Source organism: Protopterus annectens, chromosome 2.part2 (genome assembly GCF_019279795.1).
Source record: "Protopterus annectens isolate FY-2018-M chromosome 2.part2, PAN1.0, whole genome shotgun sequence".
NCBI lineage: Eukaryota > Metazoa > Chordata > Ceratodontiformes > Protopteridae > Protopterus > Protopterus annectens.
The window spans coordinates 402,764,111-402,790,823 of NC_056730.1; the positions used below are offsets into that span (position 1 = coordinate 402,764,111).

Genomic DNA, 26,713 nt, shown 5'->3' on the forward strand with positions numbered 1-26,713 from the left:
CTTTTTGTATCCTTCTCAGAAGCCAGAAAAGGATATCCAGTGGCTAAAACAACCTTATTTAAATGGTTATCCAATTGTATAGCCTTTGTTTATGAGAATGTGAGCATGCCATTAACACACAACCCTAAAGCTCATTCTACCAGAGCCGTCTCTACGCCTTCTGCTTTTCAAGCTAAATTGCCCCTTGACAATATTTGCGCTGCAGCCACTTGGTCTAAGCCTCATACCTTTATCACGCATTACAAAGTAGATAAGGGACAGGTCTTCCTTTGGTTCCACAGTACTGAAGAACATACTTCCATGAGCCACCCAAGATTGAGTGTGCTAGGGACGCTACCCATCAATGAGAATAAATGGCGAGATTTAACAACTTCACATAAAGAAGTTATGTACTTACCATAACGTTCCATGCGAGTTGTTCATCTCGCCTTTATTCTCCCTCCTTCCCCCTCCTGGCTGACTGTTGACTTAGAGGCTAGTACCATCCTGGTTATTCAATATTTCTTCTTCCCCTTTGGGAAGTGTTCTTGGTAGAAATAAATAAAAGGGTATGTGTGTGTGTGTGTGTGTGTGTGTGTGTGTGTGTGTGTATGTGTATATATATATATATATATATATATATATATATATATATATATATATATATATATACTTTTACTCACAGCAAATAAGATCTGAAGTAATTCCAGCAGTGCATTGTGAGATAAGGAGCTTGGTCTCGAGCTACTGGCAAACCTTGAGCTTTGCTATCGGCTGTGTCGGAGCCTAACATCGGCTCCAAACCCATCAGTGAGAATAATGGCGAGATAAACAACTCACATGGAACATTATGGTAAGTACATAACTTCTTTTTTTTAGGTTAACTCAAATCTATGAGTGTGGCTGCCAGTTTGAAACATTTGTTCCTATCAGGAGGGTAAAACCTCAGTATTTGAAGATGTATATTGTTTTGTGTGTTAGTATTAAATTAATAGGTTTTAGAGAGTTATTGTGAGTTAATTTTGTTGTTTGGGGGCTTTTCAATAAGATGAAAAGATTTGTAAGATGCGACATAGGCTCAAATGGATATGTCAAGAAACAACTATACTAAAGTTAAACCTGCCAGACAGTGTACGCATGTAACACAAGTTGGAACTAGACATTTAACAAAAAAAGGTGTTATACATAAAAGGTGTAAATAATAGCTTTTTAATACAATGATGCTTTCTGTAATGCCTTTAAATGTCAATGGTCTCACAGATAAATACAAAAAAGAAAGAATAGTGAACTGTATTAAAATGTAGAGTGCAACTAGCTATGTTACAGGAGACACACTTGGAAAGAACTGAACATGTGAATTTGATAAAGAAAGGTTTCCAAGATGGTTATTCAGCAGAATATCTGGGACAAAAGAAAAGAGGAGTACTTGTATTAATTGCAAGAGGAGCTGCAGTTGTGATAGAAGAGGTTATAAATGATAATGACAGATTTGTAGTGCTAAGGGTCTACTGGCAAAGGAGGAGGATTACACTGGCATGTATTTATAGTCTACCTAAAACTGATGTAATGGAGCTTGAAAAAATTCTGGGATAAATAATCAGCTTGTAGCAAGGAATATTACTTGCAGGTGGGGACTGGAATTTGATTTGCAGCAGTGAAGATGTGTCTGGGGGACCCAGAAGGGAAAGTATAACAAAGGAGGGTAGATTTTTTTGAAGAAATGTATGAAAATATTTGGCATGGAAGATATGAATTCAGTAAGAGGATTTCGGAGTGAATTTACATATTATTCCCCAAGAAATATAAACTAGGCTAGGCTAGACAGAATTTACATTACACAGAAAAATGTGCATTTAATTGAAGGTCTTGATATGCACCCAGTAACAATTTCAGATCAAGCACCAATAATAACTAAAATAAAAACACAGGGTAATGAAATAAAAATGAGACATTAGTGCTTTCCCACCTGTCCGTTAAAAAGAGAGGAATTTAAGGAATGGGTAGTGGATATTATTTAGGAGCTATTCGAGGGGATAGAAATTACTTCTGAAAATACAGCTAGGGATTGGGATAAAATTAAGCTTGAGTTTAAAAATACAGTGGGAATAAAAGAAAGGGGGAACTATAGTTAAGAAAAAAAAGTATTTAGAGGGAATGACAAATGTTAAAGTATTGCAGAATAGGGGGAACCTCTGTGAACAAGAGGAGGATCAACTGAAGAATGCTAAGCAGAAAATAAGCGATTACCTCAATAATATACACAAGTTTAGAAAGATTGCTGTTAAGCAGCTGTTTTTGATAGTAACACTTGACACAAAAACTTTTAGCACAACGAATCAGGCAACTAAAAGTAGAAAGGGCTGTCGCCAAGCTTAGAGAACCTGTAATAAGGAAGGTAACGAGATCCTGTAGCGGTATTAGAAATATTTCACAAATTATATGAAAGTCTGTGTAAAGCTGAGAAATATGGAACTCAAGAAAAGATAAAAATTGAAATGTTTATGGAAGAATTAAATATACCATGCCAAGGTTAGTGGTAGATGAGGCTCAATTACTAACGGTTAGGATAGGAGCAGATGAGATAAAAATTGTGATTTATAACTAATCTAAAGGAAAGTCCCCAGGAATAGACAGTAGTCCTGTGGAAGTTTGGAAGCTAGGAGGGGAAAATGGATAAAGATCTGGAAGGTTTTGTTTAACAGTATTTTAAGAGGAGAAGTACCAACATCCTGGAAGAAAGCAGTGGTAGCTGTAATACCTAAAAAGGGCAAAGATCCGTCATATCCAGTTTCATACAGGCCCATTTCAGTACTAAAACATGATTATAAAGTGTTCTTGTCTATAATGACTAAAAGAATGGTAAATGTCATGTCAAAATTGATAGATATGAATCAGTGTGGTTTTGTGGAGGGGAGGCAAATATTTGACAACAGTAGCAGAACATTGATGATCCAGAGGGAAGCAGAATGTAAGAAAATGCCATTGTTGTTGGTGGGTCTTGAAGCAGAGTAAGCTGGGACTTTATGAGCAGGGCAGTAAGAAGCATTTGTATTTCCTAAAAAATTATAAGGTTGATTAGGAGGATATATGAGGGATCAGAGGTGAAAATTGAAGTCATTGGGGTCCTCTCTGGTAATTTCTGCTTGAGCAGAGGAACCAGGCAGGGGGGTCCTCTTTCCACTTCGTTATTTGCATTATATCTTGAAACACTGGCAAAGAAAATAAGGGACTCAGAAATTCAAGGATATAACTGTTTATGGTAGTCAAGAAAAGCTGGCTCTATTTGCAGATGACAATATTTTTTATACCGAACAAAAACCAAAAAAAGACATTACAGTGTTTTGGAACATTGTGAGGCAGTTTCAAATCTTTCTGGGATACAAAATAAATGAAGCTAAAATAAAGGAAATAGCTGTAAATTATGCAGCCACATATGAATTGATTCAGCAATATCCATATTTAAGGGGACATGATAAAATGAAGTATTTATGGGTATGGATTAAAAATGATTCTTGAGTGGCAGCTGAGGATATGTGGGAAGAGACTAAACAAAAGATGATACAAAAAAAGGGAAAATGGAAGCTTTGTGATATGGATAGTAAGACGCAAGCAGTTAAATGTTTTTAGTCTCATTCATCTCTTACACAGGTCAGGCATGTTTTTATCAACCAAAGGAGAAGTTGTGGACAGCAATTAATAAAGAGCTGAAGCATTTTATCTGGATGGGGATGACATCAAGAGTCAAGTGGGATAAACTGATTCTTCCAGTAGAACAGGGTGGATTGGGATTACCCGATTTGAAGGGGTATTTCAGAGCTACACAGTTAAGGCTCCTATATGTAGCACAAGCAGAAAACTATAATTCAAAGTGGTAAGGGGGGATGATGATGAAACAGGGGAAGCTCAAGAAACAAGGACAGACTGAGATTTTGGATGCAGGCCTTTAAGGAGAATAACAATAATCGTACAGAATATTGCATCTGTAAAGTAGCAGAAAGTATCCTAAGAACTAAGCCAACATGGAAATGGAGAAAGGAGATTCTGCCAATAAGGATGACTACAATTAAGAATATAAACAATAGGCAAGAGGGGCTGAAACGTATTGGTGAAAACTGGAAAGGAACCAAGATATTAGGAGCAAATAACTAGAGATGGAAAGGTGATAGAATGGCAAGACACTAAGAATTTATTTGGACTTGCAGGTTAGAGATTGCCTTCCCTGCTAAGAATTGATATCAGAGTATAGGCAAAGAGAAAGAAATAGGGGGATATTAAGTTAAAGACCAGTACTGGTAGTTTTTTTAGTAGACTGTAGAACAAAAGCTGCCATTAGAAAAAGGAATAATTAGTAGAGCATATAAAATATTGCATGATAACTGTAAGAATCAATCAGAGGAGGTTAGAAAGGATTGTGAAGAGAGACTGGATAAGCAATTCACAAAGAAACAATGGGAGGATATATGTATATCTCTCAAATATGCAAGAAAATGTAGAAGATTTAGGCTTTTTGCTTGGAAATGTTTATATACATATTTTTATATTCCAGAGAATTTTTCCTCAGGTATACAGCAAATGTTGGAGGTGTGATGGGGAAGAAAGAGGTAATTGGGAATATATTTTCTGGGAGTGCAGTGAGTTGGCAGACTTTAAGGATTCCCTGCAGGATGCACTGCTGGAGATGTTGGTGTGCAGATTGGTGTGGAGAGGGTGATGATTCTTCTGAGCTATTACACAGAATCGGAATTGCCTATACATGGTAAGGCACTGCTGTGTCTAATGATGGTAGCTGCCTAAAAAGCAATTACTAGAAAATGGAAATCAAAATTTAAACCAACTATACTAGAAGTAGTGAATATAGTAACAGAATTCTGATCTTTAGAAAAGGGTAAGAGCAAACTACATAGGAAAAAATGGGAATTGTGGGAACAATACCTTCAGGGAAGGAATGAGGTTTAAAAGAAGGCAGGAATGAGCTATGTAATGTTTGATTGAAAAGGATTGGGTGGATTATAAGTGATGTATAATGTTTGCAACTGGGAGTGTCAGTATGGTTTGTAATGTAAAGTACTTGCAACTAGGACTGTGTAGGTGTGGATTGTTCTCATTTACATAAATGTTTGCTTGCCTATGTCATAAGCAATGGTTTAATGAAGATGTTTCTTGTTTAAAAAAATGGGCAGGAATTGAATAATTTATGTAGCATTCCTTAGGTTATATGATATATAGCAATGCATGTAAAGTATAAAGTTTGTAAACGTGAACTTGTTAATATAGTTTGATTGCTTTTATATAAATGTAAATGTGTGTATGTCACAAGTGCTAATTCAATAAAGGAGTTTAAAAAAACAGGAATGTGGAAAGAGGAAGAGGGCTTGGTAAATATGGCAATGACCCTAAGATAGAATATGTTAATGCATGTATGCTTCCAAGACAAATCAGTAGTATTACTGTAAGCACATATGCAGATAGCACAGTAAGTGCTGCTGTCTACTCATCCTGTGCAAGTGTATTATATCATCACATGTGATAGTATATCTGTGACCGTCACACAATGTTACATGTCAATGAAGATGAATGGTTGTGATACAAGCATCACTGACATGCTCACTGGAGAGGACATTTATTAAGGACGGTATATACAATAGGGGGTATGTGCATAGTGTGAAGATCTGCAAAGTGATGACTGACATCTACCTCTCAACCAGTCATGGCCACATAACAGGCTTGCATGCAAATATAGACAGAAACAGGCACTTTTAAAATATTTTGATCATTAATCTGCAGTACTGACAAAATATGTGAGTGTAACTTATACATTTTCTACAGGAACAGAAGTGTACAACTGTAATGATTGTCAATATTCTGTAAGGGGAATCCAACACTCCTTCCCCAAAAATGACCAGTTTTTGGAGGGGTTAAGAGGGACAGTGTTAAAACTGGAGTTGAAGTCATGGCCAATCCTGACCACTTGAGAGGTTTGCATGACACATAAGCTACAATCAACACCTGTAAGAATCAAATACTTCATCAGTTTTGTCACTAACCTATATATTTACTGGGTGCAACACGGAAGACGTATCGCACATGTATCTAGTAGAACATCTCAAAGGGAAGTTTGCACTGTCAAATCCTAATAGCTATGCATCCAAAGAATACTTCTGCATGGCTGACAGGATGTGTGGGAGCTCACTCTGACAAATGTGATACACTTGATTAAAGCATCCCTGACTGACATGGGTATCGGCCATATGGATAACAGCACTTACAAACAAAACACTACTTTGAGTGGATTCCCTACAAACAGTTGTTTATTACATTCATCTGCCACATGTAATATCAATGGATATTATATGAAGCATCTGCAGCTGATGTGTGAATTAAGAAGTAATCTGTTAGAGTGAATGGTACAGCAGAATATGAAACTGATGGCAATACATCCACTATGCCCAAGTGCACAGAAATTACAGCAGTGCAAAGTCTAGCGTCAATGAGTGAGGAAGCTGTCACTGTGATATTTTTCACATATCAAATAATACATGGAGCGCCCTCTATAAGTACATGACAACACTCAGCATATGTGCCACATGATCACTGTCCCCATGACATTGTCATTTAAAATGTTATACTGCCACCACATCTTGACATACATACATACATACGTGTTAATTTAAGCTATGATATAGTGGTACATGACGCAAAACAGTTACACTACAGCTGTACCTCTGCTACAATTGGATTTCAGCCTGTATATCACTTGTAAATATAACTTTAGGTCTGAATCACACGCAGCACAGTGGAACTGTTACACAGTCATACAACTCTACTTATGTCATGTCATCACATCATATGCCTGTATGCTTATCAGTGGAAATGTGTGTGTGAGGGTCCTGACACTAAATGTGGACACATGGCAACTGAGGTATATGTGGCTCATGCAGAACAGTTAATGACACAAATGCTGACAGTCACGCAGTGATGCCGGGGAACACCTGCATAATCCTTGTAAGTAACAGCACAATACTGCATACAGTGAATTCCCCAAGGTTGCAAGTGAATCCCAACATGTCATATGTTTGTTTATATAACAGCATTACAACATGTGGATGAACCCAGGTGTATGTGTTTATGTAATCAGTATGATGTAATGTTGCTGTATGTCTACTAATGTTTCCAGATGCTAGGTATACACATGCACACCTGTGCCGTACTTCATCTGTCACTGTGATGGTTGCATGACGACTGTGTAGAATGTTGATATACTGAAATACAAGAACATATACTTTAGTAAGGTAACAATATACATAGCATCATCCAAGGTTAGCAGTCCTCAGGAGGCATATTACTACAGCTGTTATAGAAGAACATGTAACCAAATGGCAGCAGTGGCCATCACCATGGTAGCTCATATCACAGATTTGAATACACTCTTGTAGTTATACAGTACATTCACACCTCAACATAGCACATGCAGATGAGAAGAACATTGATAAATGCAATGTTCGGAGGGTCATAGGACATTACTAGACTACTGGCCAAGAGCACATAAAGTCTTAGCCATTATTATGCCATTTAAGTACAAATTGCTATATGTATGTGATGGAAAATTGTAGGGGCATGTGCATACATGTGGATGGCTTGAAGAGGGTCATGGAGGGACTGTGCTTCACAATGTATGTCTGCATCTTTTAGATTATGACTTCCTCAGTGTTCCACAGAATGGATTTTATGTGGACAGAGGAAAAAAGGGGATGTTTGATTCAGGGGTCTATGTAAAAGGTTTCCTGAGTGAGTCAAATGAGATTCAATACATCATACAATGACCATAATGTAATACAAACCATACACACTCACCAATTGACTGAGGTCAGATTTGAACACCACACCTGTGTAGGTATAGAAGCTGTATTACACACACAGCATACGAACAGCACCACCACAGATGTCTGATTTTAACTGTTTCAGAGTGCACTTTATAGAGGATAACATCATCAGTGTATGCTGGGAAGAAGATGTTTGGGTAAGAGTGTGTGACATAGCTGTGAACTCACAGCCTGGTGTAAAAGTGGCTACAGACTCATAGTTGAATGAGCACACACTGTCAAGTTGACTGCTGTGAGATTAGAACCCCTACCTATTTAGTTATACAAGCTGCAGAACACAGTTCTTGATGCTAGCGCCACTACACAAGTCTGTTTTTAACATTGTCAAAGTGCACCTTATAGAGTATGATATCATTAGTGTACACTGAGAATAAAATGCTTAGATAGGAGTGTGTGACATTGCTGTGGACTCGCACCCTGGTGTAAAATCGGCTCCAAACTGATAGTTGAATGAGCAGACATGCACACACACACATGCACACACACACATGCACACACACACACACACACACACACACACACACACACACACACACACACACACACACACCTGACTTTAACACTGTCAGAGTGCACTTTATAGGGGATGACATCATCATAGCATTGCAAGTAACATATGCTGTTTTGAGACTTGTTTGCAAGGCCAGGACCTGTGATATGATTGTGTGAGCATGGTTTGGAAAAGGACATATAAATACATCCTGGCAAACTAGTTGAAATAAGCTGTTATGAATGCAAATTGCAGAAGTGAGACAGACGTGCATCTATTTTTCAGGATTTTGTATAGATTACACACACACTTTGGAGACAGCAGTAGTGCAGTGATGGAGTTGTCTCTTCATATTCAGATGAGGGTATGTTCACATTACTACAAGTTACACCTATACCAAATGTAACAATGCAGTTATGCTCTGTAATTTTGGAGTCTTTTTGACAGTGGCCCAAGTCCTGCCATAGTTACAAATGCATTGCTACAGGGCACACATGAATATCAGAAAGTATGTGTCTAGTGAAGCACACGTCATTACCCTTCTCTTGTGTTTATGAATCCATGTCCATGTATTAGAGGAGTAGAGCCAGGTAACCAGAGGTAGACATGCTGAGTACTTCTTCACATAGTGCATCACTGAGAAGCTGATTTGCACAGATGATGGCAAAGTATTAATGCATGCATGATTCAAATTTCAGGAATGCAGCTTGGACATTTGACGTAGCAGTGTCCGCTGTTGCTCATTTCCAAACTGTTCACAAATAAGGGCATACGGTAACTGACTTGATTGTGGTTAACTGCAAAATACATCCATTTGTTGTTAATGCTTCAAGTATAAAGTCCCAAACAAATAATCCAAAACAGGAATCCAGGCACCTCGTAGCTGGAAATAATCCAATAATCCAAGTTATAATGTAAAAAAACCTTTTAATGTGAGCACTTTCGTTCACATAAATAAAATTAACTTCTTCAGACAAATAAAAGGCATTCAAATGACCACTTAAATACATTTCCTGATTCATGACATCACAAACCCACCCTAGGAAGTCATGTGATTATAAATTTCCCATAGTTCATTCATAAACACATTATTATTATTCATGTTTGATATAAAATAAATACAAATTATATATATATATATATATATATATATATATATATATATATATATATATATATATATATATATGGGTCTACTTCTTTTGACCTAACTTTCATTTGCCTGACACTCATTTGCCTGAGACCAAATGACTGAAATTTCATTTGCCTGACACTTCATTTGCCCGACAAGTCAAAAGTATTATTAGCAAGAAAATGGAATATGCCCCCTTCCCCACTGCAGTGCGACCCTGGAGTTAGAATATATAGTTAGGGGGGGTGGGGGCACAGTCCCCCACAACGGGGGGGTGTGGGGGATGAAGCCCCCCATTAACTTTTCTGTTACTAAGCAATATTACATCAAAAGTTAACAATATTATATGCCCCCCACACACCCCCTAACTATATATTCTAACTCCAGGGTCGCACTGCAGTGGGGAAGGGGGCATATTCCATGTTCTTGCTAATAATACTTGTCGGTCAAATGAAGTGTCAGGCAAATGAAATTTCAGTCAAATGGGGTCAGGCAAATGAGTCTCAGGCAAATGAAAGTTAGGTCAAAATAAGTAGACCCATATATATATATATATATATATATATATATATATATATATATATATATATAAAATACGTTAATGTATAAACATATAAATAGGAATAAACAGGAATAAACACTTTAAAGTGTTTGTGTTCTTTTTTCTATTTATCTTAGAGGTGACTTTAATTTTAAAATACATTTCAAAGAGCAGTAATCATTTAGTCCGGGATATGTTTGTGCATTGAGCCTTAATTTCCACTAAAGCTCATGCTCCTCTAGCCTCAAAGTCCACTGACCCCCCCCCCCTCATAGTTTGGTACTACTTGCTCAATTACCGAGTATTTAAACTGATGATTTGGTTCATTCATTATATGCCTGGCTAAAGCATTCGTAGTGTTTTGTTTGTTTATGCTATACTGGTGTTCATAAATTCTTTTGTTTAAAATATCTCTCGGTTTCCCCCACATAAAAACAGATGCATGACTGACACTGTGCAAGGTAAACTACCCCTTTTGTGTTGCAGTCAAATCTACCCTGCAACTCGTATTGTTCACCCAAAACCTCGAAAAATGTCACCTTCTTTGTTGGTGTAAATGGTAACCCCTCCATTTCCATCCATGCTGTTGGTCGTATCTTCTGGGAATATTATCTCCTCCGCCGAGTTTGTTTCCTCGATCGTTGGTTCTTCCTTGATGGTTGTCGGGTCTGTTGCCAACCTTTGCAGTCAGATATTCATTTTGGCCACTACAAGTATGAGTTTAGTCATATATTTTGCAGTATAGACACTGTTATTCAGAAATTGAGGGAATCTAAGCTCAAAAAACTTGAAAGGGACTGAAAAGAATATTCCAGTGGAACAGCATATCCACCCCCTCCCCCTTCACAAGCCTGGTATAACATCAAACTTACAGGGGCTATTGCGGATAATAGCCCTATGGATGGGAACCATGAAGACACACATGAACAAGGCAATACAAGTGAAGTGGGGGAAGAAGGTTCGGCCAATTGGAATGGCAAACTGAGGGATCGGGAAGCACTATCTAACCCAAATCAACCATCCCAGGGTCAGGGTTTTCCCAACGGCCAAGGTTGGCAACAAACCCGACAACCATCAAGGAAGAACCAACAATCAAGGAAACAAACTCGGAGGAGGAGATAATATTCCCAGAAAGTACGACCAACAGCATGGATGGAAGTGGAAGGGTTACCATTTACACCAACAAAGAACGTGACATTAAAATTTACAATTTTACTACAAATATTGTGAAACCTAAATTAATAGAGGTGCTAGCTCATGGACTTTCCTTTGTACCTACGAAAAGAGGTGATATTTCCAGGACTCTTATTGACTTGAAAATATATTTATGTAAATTGAATTTGCACCTTTTGTTGGGTAATAATTCTTTGACAAGTGAACATATAATTTCTAGTTTGTTCAAACCCCCCATTGCATGCTACTTTAAAGATTTTTGAGAAATTATGTGAAATGGATTTTAGGGATGTTTTGACTAGAACAAGTTATAAACAATATGATTTCAACTTGCACCCCTCCCAAATACAAGATCTTGCTGAATTGAAACTGTTTAATATATGTGTGATGCGACCCGACAAGGGTGGTAGTTTAATTTTTATGGAGGAAAGTGATTGCACCTTGAGGATGCTAACTATGTTAGATAGTGAAGCATATGAAAAAGTTATGGTAAACAAAGTAAGTAGGGCCTTCTTGAAAATTAGGAACACCATTAATGACATGTTTTTGGAAGGCAAGATTAGCCTTGATATTAGCAACTATTTGACAATGGCTGCCCCTTTGACACCTGTAATATTCGGAATCCCGAAAATCCATAAAAATTTAGAAGATCCCCCACTAAGACCCATAGTGGATGGTAGAAACAGTATCACATAGCCTTGTGCCAAACTGGTGGATGGAATGTTAAAGAAAGACCTTGCTACCGAATCCCAAATTTGTAAGGATTCTTGGAGTTTTTTACAGGCATTGAACTAAGTAGAATACAATTCAGAATTTGATTTCCTGACAGTAGATGTCAAGGATCTATATACTGCAATACCACAAGCCCTGGGCATCAGTTGGGTGAGGGAATTCCTGATGGAGAAAGGTGCTGATGGGGATGAATTGAACCTAATAGAGGACCTAGTAGAACTAATCTTGGAAAACAGTTTCCTTCTATTTAATAAGAAGTATTATTTGCAGAAAAGTGGGGTTGCTATGGGTTCACCCTGTGGGGGCAGCTTTGCAAATAGCGTTATGGCCTTCTTCAGGAATAATGTGAGATGGTATACATGATTCTTGGATGATATGTTAAGTTGTCTATCTCGCCTTTGTTCTTGCTGGTTGGGTTCGGAGCCGATCCTCGGCTCCGACTCGGCCATCTTCAGTAGCTCGAGAGCTGTTTACTGGCTCGAGGCTACTCCTTATCCCACAATGCCTAGCGATAGCTACCCAGATCTCGTTTGCCGCTTCAGCTGCGAGGTGTCGTTTTTCTGGCTCAGGCTTGTATAGAGTTTTTTGTCTAACTTTTTTCACTAGAATTTAACCTTTCTAGTATTTTATTATTAACGATAGTTTTGTTTCTGCGATAGATAGTTGTTTAACTTATAGTATCCCTCCCTTTTTTGTAGAACTAGTTTAACTTAGAGAGTTGTTCCCCACGCCTCCCCCACCACCTCTTCTTGTCAGGTTAGCCGTTTAAGTTAGAGGCTTTCCTTCTGCCTTTTTCTTATAGGCTAGCCGTTTAAATTAGAGGCTTTCCTATTATCTTTAAAAAAAAAAAAACCTTTAGCTATAGTCTTTAGACTGTATATTGCTTCTTGTTGTTATTGTTATAATTGTTTTTCCTTCTACTGTTAAGGATGTCAAAGGAATCCAAGGTTTCTGGGTTCAAGAAGTGTGACTCATGCTGTCAGAAAATGTCTCTTGACAGATGGGCACACTTCTTGCATCTATTGTTTAGGCGCTGTGCACCTGCAGGACTCTTGTTCTATTTGCCATGCTTTTAGTCCAAGAGTCCTGCAGGAGCGTAAGAATAAGCTTATTCTTAGGGGGTCTTTTAAAACCTCAGGATTCAGCAGCTATGAGCTCACAACCTGTGAAATCCCTTAAATCTACTAAGCCGTCGGCTCCAAGTTTGGAGCTGTCTTCGGTTTAGGATTTACCTTCTATGTTGGTTCCGGCTGGCTCCGACAAGACTGTCTCCCCGTCGACTGCATCAGAGGCTTCGGAGCCGTCGCGGAGCCACAAGAGGCTGAGGTCCCCTTCACTAGAGTCGGTGCATTTGGCTCCTCGGTCTCCTTTACTCCAGAGCAAGTGTAATCACCGATCCTCTCACTCCTCTCGATCCTCTAGGCAGTCTGATCACGATGTGGAGAGAGTGGTCAGTAGGTTGCTAAAGTCGCAGGCACTAGCTAAATTGTTGCCCAGCCCTCCTCAACAGGTATCGGCTCCATCCACTTCTCCCGATGTTCCTCCTCCGACTCCAATGAGTTCGGAGCCGGAGTTTGTTGGGGTTCGAGTAGTGGAACCGTCGGCTCTGATAACTCTATCGCCTTCGGTTCCGACGTCAGCTCCGATTCCCTCGGTGGCACCTTCCATCAAGGGATCTGGGCACCAGGGCTCCCTCGTCAGCTCTGAGGGGGCGAGTGGCATCGGACCCTTGACTGACCCCGTTCTCCCTCTCGGAGCTTCAGCGCAGGTGAGCTCAGCTCCTACATTGGCCTCGGTGCTTTCTCCCTCAGTGCGGAGGAAGATTCCTATTTCTTCGGAACCGGAGCTTTCTCTGCATGGTGGCAGGGACGCCTTTGATGTCATGCGGAGTGTGCTGTCCCCTGAGTCAGCTCCACTATCAGCCCCACCGGCTCCATCCCCTGTAATGCCTGTACCAACCTCTGCTCCTCTCCAGACCCTAAGCATAGGGAACCAATGCTCCAGGACACCCCATTGGGTGTTTCCTGCTCTTCTGCGGCCTCTCCTGATCACTCAGAAGAGCCCCATCGGAAGAAAAAGTGTAAAAGGAAGCACATTGACTCCCCTGAGTCTGTCACTTCTGATACAGACTTAGATGATTTGGAAGGGTCCCCAAGATCCGCCTCTGAAGATGTTTCCTTCTCGGACATCCTAGAAATGCTTAAGCAGTGGGGGAACTGGAATCCCCTAGCCCATTCTGAGGATGAGTCTGTATTTCTGGATGCCTTCGGTTCCCGACCTTCCACCTCCTGGGTGTCTCCGCCTTTCGATCCACTTATGACAGTGGTAGCTCGAAAGGCTTGGTCAGCTCCAGATACAGTGGAACCAACTCCGAGGAGACCTAGTAAATTTATTAAAGCACCCCAGGATAAGCAGTTCCTGTCAAAAGGTGTCCCTGTTGATGCCATGGTGGTAGCAGCAGCCACCAAAAAAGAGTTAGCGAAGACCTCTTTGTCTGTCCATCCCCCTAACAAGAAGTCTAGGACGATGGACAGATATGGGAAGCGAATGTTCGCTTCAGTGACCTTCTCTATGAGGTCACTAAACTACCTGTGTCATTTTACCCGACTTCAAAGGGATCTCCTTAAAGAGCTCGGAAATACCCTCCAAGATCCAACAGCTGAGGGAGCACAAGCCAAGGTAGCTTCCCAGCTAGCGACGCTTAATTCTGTTGTTAACTCCTCCATGAGGCTCATTTCCTATGCAGCCGATGAGGCGAGTAGAGCCGCTGGTACCGGGGTGGCCCTTAGGAGGCATGCCTGGATGCAGCTGTGTAACTTTGCGGAACCCTTTCAAGCGTCCTTCACCAGCACTCCCTTTGATGGTTCCTATCTTTTTGGACCACAGGTGAAAGACACTTTGACTAGGTGTGAGCAAGAAGGCAAGACTCTCTCTGCCATGGGAGTCCGTTTTTCCACTCCCTCCAGACCTTACCCCAAGGGTCAGAAGAGTGTGAAGAGTGTGAAGATGTGGTTCCGTAAATCTCAGGGAGCCTTGCCTGACACACGTAGTGATTTTTCCTCCAGAGGCAGAGGGGGAAACAATAATAATAGACGCCGCCCTCGTGGCAGAGGAAGTCCGCAGAACCAGGGCAACAGAGAATCCTTCTCTGATAAGCCCTTCCAGCATCCCTGAAGGGTTGTCCGGCTGCTCAACTCTGGAGGCAGTCGAGGGAAGACTTTCACTGTACCCAAAAGCCTGGCGAAGTTTAACACAAGACAAATGGGTACAGTCCATTATATCCGGAGGTTACAAAATTCCCTTCCATCAGCCCCCTTTACAGTCAAGGAAGACCCTTCCAGATGTTCCACCCAATCTGAAGGAGCAAGCAGTAATAGAAGTTTCAAAACTGCTAGAAAAAAGAGCCATCTAGGAAGTCCCAGCAGACCAGCATGGATCCGGAACTTACTCAAGGTTCTTTTTAGTACCAAAAAAGACAGGGGACTGGAGACCGATTCTGGATCTCAGCAGACTAAACAGATCTGTGCAAAGAACAAAGTTTCGGATGGTCATGCTACAGTCCATTCTACCCTTTCTGGGTCAAGACAATTGGATGTGCTTGATAGATCTTCAGGACACATACTACCATATAAAGATGGACAGGCGCTCCAGGAAATATCTTCGCTTCCGGCTGGGGGCCAGTCATTATCAGTTCAGAGCTCTGCCCTTTGGTCTCACCACAACCTCCAGAATGTTCACCAAATGTATGGCAGTGGTCATGGCTCACCTGAGGCATCAAGGATTCCAGGTGTTTCCGTATCTAGATGACTGGCTCCTTACTGCTACTACCAGGCATCAACTCATACAAGCACGGGACTACACAATCACAATCTGCTCCCAGCTTGGCATCACAATAAATTTCAAAAAATCTGCCTTGTTGCCCTGTCAATCTATCACTTACATAGGAGCAGACTTAGACACAAGGGATATGTTTGCAAGGCTACCACTAGAAAGGGTGTCTGCAATTTGTCAGCAAGTACAGGTTCTGATGCAGAGCAAAAAGATCCAAGTCAGGTACGTCCTTCAAACTCTGGGTTCCATGGCAGCAGCCATTCTCCTAATCCCACTGATGCGCTTTCATATGAGAATTCTTCAGTGGCTTCTGTTTATGCAGTGGTCTTTCCAAGAGCTACCCATGACTTACAAGATCATGATCACGGATGCATGCAAAAGGCATCTTTCTTGGTGGATGGTCTCCCCACTAGTTACTCAGGGCAGACCTTTCATACAACCCCCTCCGGTAGCCACAGTGACGACAGATGCCTCCCTGATAGGGTGGGGGGGCATTATCTGGGCAGGACAGTCCAAGGCACGTGGCAACCTCACAAGTACCATCTGCACATAAATCTCCTGGAAATGAGAGCCTTGCTCCTGGCGTTGCAAGCCCTTCAAGACTCTTTTCCTTCTGAGACCATTGCATTTCAAACTGGCAACATGTCAGTGGTGTGGTACATCAGCAAGCAGGGCGGAACCAGGTCCTACCGGCTGTGTCGAGAAGCACTCAGACTTTGGCAGTGGGCGATTTCCTCCCAACGTTTTCTGATTGCGATGCACATCCCCGGGAGATCCAACGTCATAGCGGACAGGCTCAGCAGAGCTATTCCCATGCCTCACGAGTGGTCTGTGAATCAGGAAGTTGTGAATCTGGTTTTCCGCAAATGGGGACAGCCTTGCTGCGATCTCTTTGCCACCCCCTTCAACAGCAAATGCAGCAACTACTTCTCCCTTCTTCTGATTCCGGGTCACATACCCAGAGACGGTCTAGTCCACGATTGGCCCCAAGGACTTCTTTATGCCTTTCTTCCTTTCCCTCTGATACCCAAATTATACAGAAAGCAGTATCATTGGGTTGCAAAATTATCCTCATTGCTCCCTACTGGCCTCGACAGATATGGTTCCCGTTCCTGCACCGTTATCTTCTTGATCAACCCTGGACTCTGGACCCAATTCCAGACCTCCTGGTTCATCAATCAGGCGGGTTGCATTAATCCCTCAAAACTCTCCAGCTCACAGCTTGGTTGCTCCACTTCCAACCTTAGCCAGGCTTCCCAGCATTTCCCCAGCAGTCCGTGACATTATCGTCTCCTCTCACAAGTCTACAACAAGGAAAACTTATGCTAGCAAATGGAAACGTTTTTCTTGTTGGGCAAAGGCTAGGAATGTGGATCCCTTTCAGCCCCAGTCCACGAAATCCTGAAATTCCTAGCTCAACTGTTTCAATCCGGGTCCGCTTCTTCTACGATCAGGGTACAAATGGCAGTCATTTCTAACTTTCATGTTGGTTTTTCGAACTCTAACATTATGTCTCATAAGCTCTGTAAAGCTTTTTTGAGAGGGACAGCTCTTCTTAGGCCTCCAGTGAGAGATCCCCCTCCTCCTTGGGACCTTAATTTAGTCCTAACCTCCTTAATTCTGTCCCCTTTTGAACCAGCAGCGTCCTGCTCTATCAAGTTTCTATCTTGGAAGATGCTCTTTCTGATGGCTATTACTTCAGCCAAACGTGTCTCCGAACTTCAGGTGCTGTGTGTTCATCCTCCATACTTGTTTTTTCATAAGGACAGGGTTGCTCTGAGGACTAATCCCTCATTTCTCCCTAAAGTCTGCTCAGAAAATAATTTAAACCAATCTATAGATCTTCCTGTGTTTTTCCCTAATCATACCAACAAGGCAGAATACAAACTACATCAATTGGACGTTCATGGGCAATTGCGTTTTTACCTGCACAGAACTAAAGAAGTAAGGAAGTTGGACCAACTATTCCTGTCTTATGCCTTGGGCAAACAAGGTCTCCCAGTTTCCAAGGTAACCTTGTCCAGATGGTTGTCGCACACTATTTCTTTCATCTATCAGTTAAGGAACAAAGAGTTACCTATTAAACCGAAAGGTCATTCTACTAGGGCCTTGGCTTCCTCTGTAGCCTTCCAGTCTAGGTTTCCCATGGATTCCATCTGTGCAGCTGCCACGTGGGCAAACCCTCATACCTTTATTTCTCATTACAAGTTGGATATGGTCTCCAGGAGCAGAGCTGACTTTGGTTCCACTGTTCTGAAGAGTCTGTTCCACTGAGCCAGCCAGGATTTTAAGACGCTGTCCCAACCAGCAAGAACGAAGGTGAGATGGACAACTTAACATAAAGAAGTTATGTACCTACCATAACGTTCCATGTTAGTTGTCTTCATCTCATCTTCCTTCTTGCGTTCCACCCTCCATCCCCCTGTCCTAGTGGCTCGAGAGGAGTTTTTCTGTTTCACTGGCTGTGTGTTCTCTTGTTTCCTCTATTGACTTAAGAGAATATGGCAGGTATAGTCAACTGATTTCTTGACTGGTTTATTATGTTGTTATGTCTGGAGTTAGCTATGTCAAATGAGATCTGGGTAGCTATCGCTAGGCATTATGGGATAAGGGGTAGCCTCGATCCAGTAAACAGCTCACAAGCTACTGAAGATGGCCGAGTCGGAGCCGAGGATTCGCTCCGAACCCAACCAGCAAGAAGGAAGGTGAGATGAAGACAACTAACATGGAACATTATGGTAGGTACATGACTTCTTTTTTCTATTGATGAAAGGGAATTTAGAAACATTTAACCAATTGTTAGATGAGATGTCAAATATGACCTCCTTTTTGCAATTTACATCCAATTTTGACAAACATGAGATGGCCTACTTAGTTTTGCAATTGAACAAGGGCAATGTCAATAATAGGTATGTAGCCCACATATACAGAAAGCCTACATATTCTAATGACTTTCTCCACTTTAATCAGCAATCATCCTGTATACCAAAAGCGGGCTGTGGTGAAAGGGCAGCTCATGAGAGCTGCCAGAATGAATTCTCTCAACCAGGATTTTGACAAAGAATGTCAAAACTTGAGAAACATGTTCCTTAAGCGGGGCTATCCATCAAAATTCCATGATGATATGGTTGAAGTGGAGAGGAAGCGAATGATAGGCCATTTTAAACCCATTTTGAACAGGAACATAAGTTAAGTTAATGGGGAGATGGAGAATACCATAATAGACATGAATCATAGGATAGAAAACAAATTTAATGTTAGTTTTATAACAACTTTTTCCAGGGATGCAAGTGCCCTCAGGAACATCCTGATTAAAAATTGGGCCCTTATAAACAAAGATGCTAATCTTAGGTCCAAACTGATGGAAAAACCTAAAAATTGCATACATAAGGGGGCCCAATATTAAATCTATCCTGGAAAGGAATGTGAAACTCTATATACCTAGTAAAGGCATGAAGAAATATGGTAAATGCCTCTATTGTAAGTTTATACAGACAACATCATCTTTCGCGGTTTTGGTTGAACAATACGAGTTGCAGGGTAAATTTGACTGCAACACAAAAGGGGTAGACTACCTTGCACAGTGTCAGTCATGCATCTGTTTTTATGTGGGGAAAACCGAGAGACATTTTAAACAAAGAATTTACGAGCACCAGTATAGCATAAACAAACAAAACACTACGAATGCTTTAGCAGGCATATAATGAATGAACCGAATCATCACTTTAAATACTTGTTAACTGTGCAAGTAGTACCCAACTACAGGGGGGGGGTCCGTGGACTTTGAGGCTAGAGGAGCATGAGCTTTTGTAGCAAATAAGGCTCAATGCACACTCATATCCCTGACTAAATAATTACTGCTCTTTGAAATGTATTTTAAAATTAAAGTCACTTCTAAGATAAATAGGAAAAAGAACACAAAAACTATAAAGTGTTTATTCCTGTTTATTCCTATTTATATGTTCATATATTAACATATTTTATATATACATATATATATATATATATATATATATATATATATATATTGCTCGTATTTATTTTATATCAAACATAAATAATAATAATGTGTTTATGAATGAACTATGGGAAAGTTATAATCACATGACTTCCTAGGGTGGGTTTGTGATGTCACGAATCAGGAAATTTAAGTGCTCCTTCGAATGCCTTTTAATTTGTCTGAAGAAGTTCATTTTATTTATGTAAACGAAAGCGCTCACATTAAAAGGTTTTTTACATTATAACTTGGATTACTGGATTATTTCCAGCTATGAGATGCCTGGATTCCTGTTTTGGATTATTTGTTTGTGGTTTATCCTTCTGAGTTTGTTCGCCTGTATAAAGTCTGCCAACTCATTACACTTCCAAAAAATATGTTCACAACTACCTCTTTTCTTTCCCAACACACCTCCAACATTTGTAATTTACCTGAGGAAAAATTCTTTGGAGTCTGCTTGGGGTCTAACAATACCTATGCAAACACTTCAAAGCAAAAATCCTAAATCTTCTAAACTTTGTTGAATATTTGGGAGCCATATATATATATATATATATATATATATATATATATATATATATATATATATATATATATACTCCCATTGTTTTTTTGTGAATTGCTTATCCAATATATCTTCCCAATCCTTTCTAACCTCCTTTGATTGATTCCTATAGTTATCATGCAATAGTTTATATGCCATACTAATTATCCCTTTTTAACAACAGCAGATTTTGTTCTAGATTCTACTAAAACCTCTACCAGTGCTGGTCTTTCACCTAGGATCCTCCTATTCCTCTTTCCCTATACTCTGATATCAATCCTTGATTGGGAAGGCAAAATCTGGCCTGCAGTCCAAATGCATTCTTGGCCTGTTCTCATTCTGCTACCTTTCCCTCTCTAATTATTTGCTCCCATTACCTTGGTTCATTTTCCAGTGTACCCTTACGGGTTTCTAGTTTGTTTAACCCACCCCTCCATCCTGGTTTGAACACTTTTGAAAAAATGTGTGAGGTTGATTTTTGGGCTATTAAAAATCAAGTAACATACAAGCATTATAAACCTAAATGTAAAATTTTATCCTTGGAGTACGATTTTGTTAATATGCTGAATGACTGTAATATTAGGGTAATGAAGCCGGATAAGGGGGGAGGCTTGGTGTTCATGGATTATTGTATATATGTTGATTACATGCTCAAGCACCTTAATACTCCCTTTTATACCCAGGTCACTTTGAATGAAGTTAACATGGCGCATAAGAAGATTAGAGGAATGTTAGATGATTTGTTTCTCAAAGGTTTTATTGATATAGACATGTACCAGTATTTGTCTATGATCGCCCCTAGAACACCTGCTCTGTTTGGTTCTCCAAAAATCCACAAGGCCCCTTTAGACCCATAGTTGATGGCCGTGGGTCAATTACTTACGCATGCGCTAAGTACATTGATAGCGTGTTAAAACCATTCATTGAGAGTGAGCCCCAGATTTGTAAAGATTCTTGGAGTTTTCTGGCTAATATAAATAAATTGGAATATGCAGCTGATGTACTGTTCTTGACAATGGATGTTAAGGACTTGTACAAAGTAATACCTCAAGCAACAGGAATTCATTGGGTCAGAGAATTCATGTACACGAAAAAGGCCAGTGACAACACTATTTATCTAATTGAGACTTTATTGGAAATAGTGTTGACCAATACTATGGTGTTTGAGAGCCAGTTTTACTTACAAAAATCTGGGGTCGCTATGGGTTCTCCCTGTGGGGGCTGCTTTGCAAATGCCATTATGGCATTTTGGGAAAATAATATGTTGTTTGTGGACGAGTTGTTTCAAAATCATGTCACCTGGTACACAAGGTACCAGGATGACATTTTTTGTATTTGGAAGGGGGATAAATCGCTTATTCCAGCTTTTATCACTAAGATCACACAGTTCACTGATTTTTTAGAATTTACATACAACGTAGGAGAAACCCAAATAAATTACCTTGACATTCTTTTGATTAATGATAGGATGAATGGTAGATTTAAGAGTTTAATTTACAGGAAACCAACCTATTCAAATACCTTCTTACATTTCGCAAGTAACCACCCGTATCATTAAAAAAGGCCGTGGTCAAGGGGCAAATTGTTAGAGCTGCCCGAATGATTACAGATGAATGTGAATTTGACTTAGAATGCGGCCGGTTAAGAAGCATGTTCATTCATAGAGGGTACCCTAATAGTTTAGTTAACAGCATTATTAATGAGGTCACTTCCAAATGCAGGGGAGGTCATTTTATACCCTTGTTAAGTAGTCATATACATAATGTCAACGAAGCTTTAGATGATTACGTAGCAAGTGGTGACGACCAAGGTCGTAATAAAGATGTCAATAATGAAGGGTATCACACTAGTTTCCTGTGTACATACTCCTTCGACTACCAGCTTGTAAAGGAGGTCCTGAATAAGAACTGGGACACTATCAGAAATGATGAATTTCTGTCTAAGATATTAGGAGTTGTCCCAAAAATCATCTATAGGAGAGGCCAAAATTTAAAGTGCCTCTGAGAAAAGAAGAAGAAGCCAGGCTCTAACAAGACTCACAGTATGTTTAAATGCGGTTCCTGTGCCCAATATAAATATATCAGGGTTGGTAATCAAGTCTCTATTAACAACAAAGTGTACAAGGTTAATAGTAACTATAATTGTGAGACTAAAGGTGTCACATATGCTGCACTGTGTAATCTCTGCAACACTTTTTACATTGGGAAAACTGAGCGTAGAATTAAACAAAGAATTTACGAGCATCATTATGCTATTATTAAGAAAGATGTCAATAATGCTTTGGCAAAGCATCGTTTTGAGCATGATGGACATGAGTTTAGATTTGTAATTCTACAACACAGGGAAGCTGACATTCGAGGTGGAGCTTGGCAGTTACTGTTAGAAATTGATGAACTTATGTGGCAGGTAAGAACTAGGACACATATTTTCCAGGCATTAATGACAGTCTATCTATTAAATGTGTCCTGAGGTGGCTTTCTTTAAAAAGATAAGTATTTATTGTGCCTATTCGTGTCTATGTACATTATCAATATTACAGTAGTAGTTTTCCATTGATTGTAATTTGAGTGATTAAGTTTTAAAGTCTTCCTTGCTAGTTCGAGAACATGAATGTCTTTTTTTATGTTAATCTTATTTCATTTTATATTTTATTTTTTCATTGGGTATTTGCTATTTTCTCTTTTATCTAATAAGTTTGGTAGCAATATTTTTCTAAACAGTCCAAATGTTTTGATGTACTGTCAGCTTGTATTTCTAATTACAAGTTTAATCAGATATTCAGTTTCTGTATCGCTTCTGTGAAGCGCTTCTTTGAGGTTGCCAAGGTAAAATGCAGATTATTTCAATTGGTTTGTTCATTACCACTAATCACTTATAAATGTATTTGTGACTAATTTCCTCTGTTTGTCTGATGAAGGCAGAGTACTATCTTTGCCGAAAGCGCTAACTTTATTAAATACTTTTGTTTTATTTTAAAGTTGCCGGCTCTTATAGTGTCATTTCACTTTTTAACTGGTTTTTCGTTCAGTGTTTTTTCGAGTTCTTGTCATTTGTCAATGTTCTCCAGTAAATTCCAGCCCCCTCTTGCCTATTCTCTTTGCCCCTAATTGCAGTCATCCCTACTAGCAGAATCTCCTTTCTCCATTCTCGTGTTGTTTTAGCTCTTAAATACTTTCTACTACTTTATGAATATAATATTCTGTATGGTTATTGCATTTGCCTTGAGGATCTGCATCCAAAATCCCAGTCTCTCCTTTTTTCTTGAGCTTTCCCCCATGTCACCATCATCCTTTTCCACTTTGAATTATAGCATTCTGCTTGTGCATAGGAGCATTAACTGTGTAAATGTGAAATACTCCTTCAAATGAGGTAATCCGAAAACACCTTTTTCTGTTGGAAAGATCAATTTATTCCACTTGAGTCTTGCCCTCTTCCCCTCCCAGATAAGATCCTTCAGCTCTTTAATTGCTATCCACAACTTCTCCTCTGGTTGATAAAAATATGCCTGACCTGTGTATAAAATTAAAGGGACTAAAAAGATTTTCACTGCTTGTGTCTTGCTACCCATAGCCATAAAACAGAGCTTCCAGTTTCTCAGTTTTTGTATTATCTTTTGTTTGGTCTTTTTCCACATATAACAGAATCATTTTTAATCTATACTCCTAAGTACTTCATTTTATCATGTCCCCATGGGGATTGTTGAAACGAGCTGTATTTATGTACATAGTTTACAGCTATTGTCTTTGTTTTATCTTCATTAATTTTGAGTCCTGAAAAGAAACGGTCTCAGAATGTTCCACAACACTGAAATGTCCTTTTCTGATTTTATTAGGTACAAAATAATGTCATCTCTAAGTAATTCCAACTTTTCTTGGTAAATATACTAATTAAAGACATGAATTTCTGAGGCCCTTATTTTTTTATTTTGCCAGTGGTTCTAAACATAATGCAAATAACAAAGGGGAAAGAGGATACCCTTGCTTGGTTTCTCTGCTCAAACAGAAGTTATCAGAGAGGAACCCACCCACTGTATGTTTTGCCTTTGATCTCTCATATATCCTCCTAATCAACCTTATACTTTTATCAGAGAATGCAAATGCTTCCATTCTTCTGCTCATAAACTCCAAACTTACTCTATCAAATGCTTTCTCTGATCAAGACCCACCAACAGTAGTGGTAATGTCTTACACTCTGCTCCCCTCTGGATCGTCAGTGTTCTGTTAGTGTTGTCAAATGTTTGCTTCCCCTCCACAAAACCACATTGATCCATACCTATCAATGTTGGCATCACCTTTGCCATTTTTTTAGCCATTGTAGACAAAAACACTTTATGATCATGATTTAGAATGGAAATGCACCTATATGAAGCTGGATCTGATGGGACTTTACCACATTAAGCAGTATCTCAAGTGACAGATCACCTTAGTGTAACTTACTGAGCCTTTGTTTCTTTTTGAGTATATGTACTCTGCTGTTCAGCATTTGTAGATGCTAAGTCCAAAGTCGTAGTCGTTAAAATAAATGTTAATTTTTCTCTCCGCAGCTTTACCTACAGGCCCGAATGAAAGGTTATTGGGCTAGACTTCTGCGTCCCACACTTCAGTTCTTCTTGATTGCTGCAGCTATCTATGTTGGACTGTCACGTGTTTCAGATTATAAACATCACTGGAGCGATGTACTGACAGGACTTATCCAGGGTGCTATAATGGCCATACTGATTGTAAGTAATTGCTCATATCACACGCTATTGAATTTCAAGTGTGGTTTTGTAAGAGGTGAGGTGGTGTGATGTTTCAGTGGCTAATTGTACTACACATATTATTTTTAACAATTTCTTACCTTTTCCTTCCATTTGACATGATGTATTGAATGTACAAGCTTGACAGATTCTGAAGCATTCTGCTGTCCTTAAGTAGCCATGTATTAGGACCAGCATACTACTGGTATTCTAATAAAATGCATAAATAGTAAAATAGTGCTGCTACATTGCAGGAAGCATTTGTGTTAGGAAACTATAGCAAAGGGGTTGCTCTAGTATACCTCATATTATCAGTATGGCAAGAAAGGTAAGGGAGCATTCATGATTCTGTGCATATTTAGACACAATAAAGCACCTCATCACTGTGATTAGGCCAAAATGGACCAGCTCTTCAAAATGCCAACACATTTCGTCATCGGAAAAGGAGGTAAGTAGTAAAGGTACAAAAGTAGTAGTAGGAAACAGAAGGATAACAAGAAGAAATGACCTGGGGAGGACAGTTTTTGGGTTGCCATGCAACCTTTGTATATGTCAAAGGGGAAGTGGGAATGATAGAGGGCACAGGGAAAGTAACAAGGGTGGACAACCACACATTAAAATGCAGACACAGAGAGGTGGCAATGATACACAAGGTGGGGATGCTCGCATTCTGAATGTCGACAACTGGTGATGGGGAGGGTTGGACTACATACAGGGTATGGCGAACAACACATAAGGTGAGAGAACACCTGGATGATGGGACAAAGCATGCTATAAGGGGCATACCAGACTGTCCTAGAGAATAGTCTTCCCTGGTATCAGTCACTTCTTTGGCTGACACCTTCAGCAGACTCTGCCCCTGTGGTTGGGTGCAAGCTAGTTGCATAACTCCACCAGTCATGCCAGGAGGTACTGCATGGTGTCTAAGCAAGCATCCAACTGCCATTACACCTTGGCTGCATCCATCCTCCACACCTGATGCTGGATGACCACAGAGAACTCCTTCAGACCATTCACAGAAGAGAAGCATTTGCCTCCTACAAGAAAGGTGACCATGGAGCCCTTCATGTCAGCTTCATCATGTTGACCTCCATCCATCCGTGCTGACAGGCAGAGCTGACAAATCCTGGTTACCCAGCACCAGATAAGTCAGATAACAAAAAGACGTATACCCACCTCTGCCTCTAGGAAAATATAAGACATTAGTATACATGTATGTTACATATAGGACTGTAGTTGCACAGTGCAGTAATGCATATAGTATGTGTTCCCCACTACCAGAGAGGCATCCAGCCCTTCTAAGGTAGGCTTTCTTGTTTAGTTCATGCTTATCTGCTGCTGTAAAAGAAATTAGGAAAAACTTGGTGCACTGCAAAGCCTGTTTAAAACAAGAGAAAACAAACACACTGTAGAAAGAAATAAACTAATATGCAGTGCTTACAATACAGATTGGTACACTCTTCCTAACCTCTGCCTCCCTGGTGAAACACGTCAGAGTGCTGTCTCCACAGATTGCTGTATATATGCCTACACTGCTTACCAAAGTAGGTGATGCCAGTGGCATCACTCAGCATCCTGGCAAGCATCCACCTTATATAAGGGCTATCCTAATGTCCCAGAATGTGTACCTCAAAGGCCCTGTAGAGACAGGTGTAAGAAAATCTTGATCTCTCACT

The 26,713-nt window shown here is 40.0% G+C and overlaps 1 protein-coding gene across 3 annotated transcripts in view; it reads left to right on the plus strand.

Annotated features, from left to right (window-relative positions):
- Positions 1-26,713, plus strand: part of PLPP1 (phospholipid phosphatase 1) — a 1,366,516-nt gene that overhangs the window by 1,250,710 nt on the left and 89,093 nt on the right. For all 3 annotated transcript variants that reach the window (XM_044063927.1, XM_044063926.1, XM_044063924.1), the window contains one exon: positions 24,843-25,019. In XM_044063927.1, the coding sequence (XP_043919862.1) occupies positions 24,843-25,019 (177 nt within the window). The remainder of the gene's footprint in view (positions 1-24,842; positions 25,020-26,713) is intronic.